Source organism: Lissotriton vulgaris, chromosome 1_2 (genome assembly GCF_964263255.1).
Source record: "Lissotriton vulgaris chromosome 1_2, aLisVul1.2, whole genome shotgun sequence".
Lineage (NCBI taxonomy): Eukaryota > Metazoa > Chordata > Amphibia > Caudata > Salamandridae > Lissotriton > Lissotriton vulgaris.
In genome coordinates this window covers 209,486,206-209,493,970 of record NC_141686.1, presented here as the reverse complement: position 1 = coordinate 209,493,970, position 7,765 = coordinate 209,486,206, and the positions used below count along the sequence as shown (strand labels likewise).

The 7,765-nt window shown below is 44.6% G+C and overlaps 1 protein-coding gene across 1 annotated transcript; it reads left to right on the top strand.

Annotated features, from left to right (window-relative positions):
• The first annotated feature begins 6,306 nt into the window (after nucleotides 1–6,306).
• On the top strand, nucleotides 6,307–7,251 carry LOC147734991 (olfactory receptor 5J3-like). The gene has a single exon (XM_086953729.1). It carries the CDS (start codon nucleotides 6,307–6,309, stop codon nucleotides 7,249–7,251), a length of 945 nt encoding a protein of 314 aa, XP_086809855.1.
• The last annotated feature ends 514 nt before the right edge of the window (nucleotides 7,252–7,765 follow it).

Sequence of the window (7,765 nt, the reverse complement as noted above, 5' to 3'; positions counted from 1 at the left end):
ATACTTTTACCACGCATGCCTTTACAACGCGTTTTTTAAATCGCAAACCTTTACAAGGCATAGCGCATGGGGTGCTGGATAGTGAAAAGTTTAATTTACTATTTTAACTCCAGTCCCCGTGGACACTAGGGAAGGTATTGGATAGTAAATTAAACTCATTCCCTATCCTAGAGCGCCCCCCAGCGCAATGCGTTGTAATGGTTTGCGTTGTTATGGTTGCGTTGTAATGGTAGTGTAGTAAAAGTTTCGTTGTAAAGGTTGTTCACCTAAAAATCTGAATTGACGAAAAGGTTGTCAACGTTCTTCCAATTTTGGGAGAAGCCAGGTGAATGTGAGACAGAGACATACACCAGCATGGTGTAAAGATTATGTTATGAGTAGATAACTTTCCTTGTTTCCTTGGTAAATTTTGTGTTCTTAAATATCTATTTATTTCCATTTTACCATTTGAATGTTATGTAATTTTAGCTAATGCAAAAGATTATATATTAGTCCAACATTGTGTTTTAGTTAAATAGTACCAATGTTTTTTATTTTTTTATTTTATAAAGGAGGGAGATGTGTGGTATCCTGTGTTCTTTGGTGGAATGTGGAACACACTGCGTGTGAGCCATATTCCACAGAAGGACCGTTGGCTCATGCTTGATTACATGACATTTATCTTGTTCCTTCTTATTAATAAAATAAGAGAACCTACCTCGTCATCTTGTCTTCATTCAAGTGGAAACGTAACACCTTTATAGAGCCCAGCTGTTGATTGTCGTCCTCCTGCAAGAAAGAGATAGTCACCTGTGGTCAAACGCAGAGGATCCCTGTAACTGGAGACCAGTTGACCAAAGGCAACTGGACCTGTGCTGAACTTTCACTGGGGCATCATAGAAATCGAGCCCTGAAGACTGTGGATCCTAAGGCTATCCCGTATGAAACACCACCCCACCGGACAGTGAGTCCTTCATGAGCATGGGGAACAGGGTCAAGAATGATTTGCATATGGCTATGTTCAAACTGGAATGGCATGGTGAGCAAAAAAACAATGGATTTAGGCCCAGATCTCTGTACTGGGTTGAATGTATGACATTGTTCTGCATTCTGTCCATCAACTGTTGTTTTTGCACATGCCACAAACATGGCATACCATGCACACAGTCTCCAAACTAGTAATAGACTGTAAGGAAGACATAAGGGCTACCCTCTGCTTCCCCGACCCAGCAAAGAAGAGCAGCACCAAAAAGCAGACTGCATCAACTAAACACAGTGGGACCTCAAAGTTAAGCTCGCCCGCTGATCCAACTAGCAAAAAAAGGTTCAACCGTGCAGGGAGATAAAAAGCAGGCCTGACGACCAGCCCCAAGCAAAGCTCCATGATCACCAATAACAAATAAACTCCACAGTCTTTGAGAACCCAGACACCCTGGATCTCTCACTTGTTGATGTGCCTATGAGGAGAGCGAGACCTGACCCAATCAAGGTACCTGCAAGCCCACAGGACCAGTGCTCCATGCCAAAATGCACCAAATGTGAGCCCGCCCGCACACTTCTGTGGAGGCGGACCCCCAGTGCCACAAACCCACCTTAGCGATGCCAAACTTATATTTACCACTGAATCCAAACCCTTCATCTCCCTGGGTGACCTCAACTTCCATCGAGACGACCGTAAAGACACAAGATCCACTAACCTCCTGAAACAAATAGACAACATTAGTTGTACGCAGCTGGTCTCAGACCCTATACACAGAGCTGGACACACACTGGACCCCATCTTCATTTCTACAAACAGAATTAAATACAGCCACACCACAGGTTCACCTGCTTCATTCATTCCATTGTACACTTTACTATCACTGGATCCCCTGCACCACCCCCAACCTCCACAGTGCTATTTTCTGCAGCTGGGCTAAGGTCACACAGCACCAATGGACCAACGCCCTCAGTCTCTTTCAGTCCGAGGCCTCCACCAACTTGGACCAGGCAGTGGGACCCCCAGCAACCTTCAGAGCTATAGCCCCATCTCACTGCTCCTGTTTCCCACACGAGGACTGGAGAAGGCCATCAACCTCCAACTCACCAAATGCCTGAAGGGAAACAACCTTCAAGACTCCTCCCAATTTGAAGCCAACCACAGCATCAAGACAGCCAAGATTGTCGAGGAAGATGACATCCACACCCTTCATGATAGAGGGGAGTCAGCTGACATTATCCTTTTTGACCTCTCTGCTACTTTCAACCGAGACTCCCACCACAAACACATGAACCGACTGCACCAAATCGGAATCAAACATGATGCTCTTAGATGGATTACATCCTTCCACTTGGGATGCACACAGAAGATTCATCTACCCTCCCTACACCGTACAGCCCAAGCACACCATCTGCGATGTCCCGCAAGGCTCATCCATCAGCCCCACCCTCTTCAACATCTACATGACGCCACTAGCAGACATCATCAGAGCACACAACATGAACATCATATCCTTCACCGATGACACCCATCTTGTCCTCTCACTCTCAACGGATCCTGCAATGACAAAAATCAGCTTCCACAACTGCATGAAGAATGTCTCAGCCTGAAAGAAAGACAACTGACTGAAACTCAACGCAGACAAAACTGAAGTCCTAATTTTCAGCAGCCACACCTCCCTCTGGAATGACGCCTGGTGGCATTCGAACTCTGACCCACCCCCACTCTGGATGATCACCCCTGCAACCTCGGCATTATCCAAGACAGCAAACTCTCTATGAAACAAAAGGTCAACAATGTCTCCACAGCCTGCTTACACGTTCTCCACATGCTTCACAGAATCTTCAAATTTCTGTTCACCGGCACGAGGGAAACAGTGAAGCAGCCTCTCATCACCAGCCATCTAGGCTACAGCAACACCATCTATACAGGCACCAATGGAAAAATCATGAGAAGACTCCCCAACTATCCAGAAGGCTGAAGCCAGACTGATCCTGAACCGACCCAGAAGGACTCACATCTCCCAGCACCTGAGAGACCTCCACTCTTTCCCCAACCAGAAGAGATGCCATTTCCAGATTCTGACCCACGCCTACAAAACCCTACATGACCAAGGACACACATAGATGAACCACAGCCTGAACTTCCACTATCCACCCAGAAACCCATGCTCTGCTCACCTCGCTGTCTCACAGACATCACATACCCGGTGCTGCCTCACCGAAGGGTGATCTTTCTTCTACCTCACTGCCAAATCCTGGAACACCCTTACCTTCCACCTTGGAACATCTACCTCTTTAGCAGACTTCTGGAAAGGGACTCAAGACCTGCCTCTTTGACTGAGACCTACAACCCAGGGCTCGGATACCTTCACATGTGATTAGCTGCTCTATATTAATACAGTTTGATTGATTGATTGAAGCGGACACCGGTTGTCCGCCATCCTTTTTGTTTACATATTTCACAGTTTTTCATCCATATGTTTGTTCTGTGGGTTGTATGTTTTCTCATATATTTATTGGTCTCTGTGTGTCAATCTCTTTGGGCCTCCACCCTGCAATCGATCGTATCTGCCACAGTTATCTCAAGACTAGACTATGGCAATGCCTTATATCTCGGCCTGTCACAGAAGCTGTTGAGGAAGCTGCAGGTGGTACAGAATGATGCAGCTAGGCTGATTTACTCCGTGCCCAGAAATTTGCACGCAACCCCTCTGCTCCAGAAGCTGCACTGGCTACCTGTGAAATTCAGAGTTCAGTTTAAGTGTCTCTGTGTGGCCCATAAAGCACTCTTTGGGAAAGCCCCAGAGTACATTAAGCAACGTCTGAAGAGATATGTTCCTGGTAGATCCCTGCGCTCAGGTAAAACTTCCAATCTGATCCAACCCAGATTTAAACTAAAAACCAGAGGGGGCAGGGCCCTGTCCGTGATTCTACCGCAACTGTGGAATAAGCTTCCGGCCACTCTGAAGGAAGAATCACAGCTACTACCCTTCAGGAAAAAACTGAAAACTCACCTATTCAGAAAGGCAATGACTCCGGCTTAAATGGGGGACAGCTGAGGGCTTGGGGTAACTGTTATGCTATGTTCTTCTGTTAAGCGCTTAGAGACGGGCGGTGATAGGCGCTATACAAATAATCTATAACATAACATAACATTTATTGTCAGATGTGGGTACCAGGCTTTCCCTGCCTTGTTCTGGTATAGCTCTAACAGTTGACCATTCATTGCCTTCTTTCAAGCTCCAACCCTTAATTTACCCAATATGACCACTCATCTCAAGCTCACTCATCCTCTCTCTTCCCGACAATTTTCCTCTTCACTCATTCCTAGCAGATTCCTAGCTTTGAGTATTTTTCCATTATGGGAAAGTAATTCTATTTACAAGGATCCTTTGCCATTCGACTCTCTCGTTATATGAATCTCTTTCACACTACCTAATAGAAGTATACAGTTTGATACAGCTACTCGAAAAATAATACACTAGGGGGCAGATTTACACGCCACTTGCGCTTCATTTACGCCACTGTTGTGTCACTTTTGTGACACTGCGGTGGCGCAAAAGATGCGCCATGGTGCGGGTCATTTACAATGTGACGCAGCTCCCAGATGCGTCACGTTGTAAAGCCCTGCGCCAGATGGAGGCATTCCATCGCAGGGGGGGGCGTACCGGCTCAGGAACGCCTCCCAAAAGTGCCTGAGTGAAATCTACAAGATTTCACTCAGTCACTTTTGGGGCCATGCTGCGTCCAAACCCTGCGCCTTCTTGAAGCAGGCGTAAGGATTGACGCAGCATTGTGGAGATAGGGTCCCCCAGAGCATTGCTGGAGCTGCGTCGCGCTTGTGACGCAACTCCAGCAATGCGCGGCTTTTACAGCACAGATGCGTGATGCATCCATGCCGTTTTTGCCCCATGGTGCGCCGCATTGTAAATGCGGTGTATCCAGGGTGGTGCAGCTGCAGCGTACAATAAACAAACCAAGCCTCCAGCAGCTTGGGAATTCCCCCTGCTTCTGATTTGATTTGTACTAGAACTCCTGAAAGTCCTGAAAGAACTGCCAGTTCTTAGTGACGTCTTATGTCCAACCTTACGTCAAACTCGGCACCTTCCAGGTATAAATATACCAACATCTGCCTTAAGCAACACATGGTGGTTTGGAGCAGATCGGCTATCTACTTGCCCGACTCCCTGCTGATGCGAATGCCGAAGGAAGCCGACCCTCCCTGCTGACGCACTGAGAGAGACGCTGTCTTTTCTCCTGCCGAGAAATCCAGCTCCAGTGTTTCCCAGATACCCTCGCGGGTTACTGGGAGATCGAGTCCTGAGAGAGAGATACAAGACCTCCTTCATTCTATACCCAAGGTGCGGAGCTGATTAGACCCACAGAGAATTCTTGAATCAGATTCTTGGCAAAAACTGTAACTCATCTACTCCTTCCCTGTACTAGGTTTAGGTTAGGTACACTGGGGTAGGCCTATCTTAGAAACACCAGTTGAGTACGTTTAGTCATTATTTTATCATTGTATGTATTTTAGCCATTTTAAGTATCTTATGGCTTAGAAACCATATAAATGCTTATAAACCATATAAATGCTTTTACAGTATTATTTCATAATACTCCTTTTACTGTACGCACTTTACTTTATGACAAGTATTGCAATTGTGGCAATTCATTTCTCTTGCAAGAGAAAGAAGACTGCTCAATAAATAACCCTTTTATTGAAAACGCCTGTCTCTATTTCTCTGCATCTCTGGTGAAACGAAGCATGCATGATTGACTGAGTAAAATAGCTATCTATTGTTTCCGCGACTCTGGAGATATAAAGTTGTCATGTGACATGGTTGTCAGAAGCTAATCCCTTCTTGTCTATTCAGGAAAGCTAAACGCCTTCTTGTTTACTCGAGAAAGTTTCTAGTGACCTCTGAGCTAGCTGGCACACACAATTAAGTCTAACATATTCAATAGAGACCTAGTCGACCTCAGTCCTACGTCTAAACTATCGTTTATGTTATTCCAATGTGCTGAGCCTATTGGGAATATAGGAACTACACTACACTGGTGCACCCCTGCTGATATGCAGGGATGCGCCAGGTATTGTAAATCTGCCCCATGGTCTGCGCTTTTGGTTTAACTACACACAACAGGGAAGCTGCCACTGAATGTGCAGTCTGCATTGTTTCACAGTGTTTGCATATTAGTGAATGATGCATTATATGCACATCTAATTTCCATTGGGGTAATTTGTATGCATGAAATAAATACTGCATGGAAATTACACAAACAAATATAGGATCTTCATCATATAAACATATATTTCTCTCCTGTCAGGTCCCTTCCTCTGGAGAAATGAAAGGTGGCAACCAGACCTCAGTGACAGAATTCATCCTCCTTGGTCTCACCGAAGACCCAGAGCTGCAGTTCCCATTGTTTGTCTTATTCCTTCTTATCTACATCATTACAGTGGTTTGCAATGTCAGTATAATGGCACTGATCAGGATCTCTCCACGCCTTCACACGCCCATGTACTTTCTGCTTAGTAACTTGTCCTTTGTAGACCTTTGTTACTCCTCTGTCATCACACCCAAAATGCTGGACACCTTTCTGGTGAAGGAAACAATTTCACTTTCAGGATGTGTGACACAGTTTTTTTTCTTTGCCTGGATGGCAACTGCAGAGATTTTTCTCCATACAGTGATGTCCTATGATCGATATGTGGCTATATGTAAACCATTGCTTTACACTACAATTATGACCAAGCAAGTTTGTACATACAGTGTAGTTATTGTTTGTTTAGTAACCTTTGTGCAATCTCTGATTCAAAGCATGTGTATCCTAAGGTTGTCTTTTTGTGGCTCTAATGAAATAACTCATTTCTTCTGTGATGTGATTCCACTGTTAAAACTTGCATGCTCTGACACAACACTTAATGTGGCCCTGCTGCTTTATGAGGGTGGCTGCATTATAGGACTGGCAGTGGTGCTTATTATTATATCCTATATATGCATCATTTGCAACATCTTGAGGATCAGTTCATCTGAAGGTAGATGGAGGACGTTCTCTACCTGTTCATCCCACTTTGCCTCTGTCACTCTATTTTTTGGAACTCTCACATTCATGTACATCAGACCCAGCTCAAAATATTTCATAGGGCAGGACCATGTGGCCTCTGTGTTCTATACAGTAGTAATTCCAATGGTAAACCCCCTGATCTATAGTCTGAGGAACAAGGACGTTAAAGATGCCCTGAGAAAAGTAATGAACAGAATATCTTTGCATGGAGAAATGCGCTGAAAGAGTAATACCTTTTGACTTAAACGCAAACACAAATGAACACACCACACACCATATATCTCAAACAACTAAGACTTCAAAAATTAATAAGGATGTAACGCTGTGTATGTCAGGTAGTTACAAAGTTTGAAGAAAAAAATCCTGCAGCCACACTACCATAAGTGCACATGTGCATGCAAATAAGGGCTTGAATGCACATATGTCTGTGTGAATGTGTTTGTATTTGCCTTCAGTGTGTCCGATGTGTACGTACACATAGTGGGGCTGATTCACACAGGCAGACAAATGCTTTTGTGTAAGTTTACAATTGCTTGGTATTTACCGAGGGTCTTACAAGTGGTATCTTTCCAATTGCGCACTCTCGACACATATAAAGATAAGACAGTCATCGTAAAGACACTACTAGTAAATCACTCAGTGTGAGTTTACCTTTGTAAATCAATTCCCTGTGCATCTGAATAATCTACTTTTTGCAATATATGTTAAAGCAGGCATAGCTGCAAAGTATTTAATT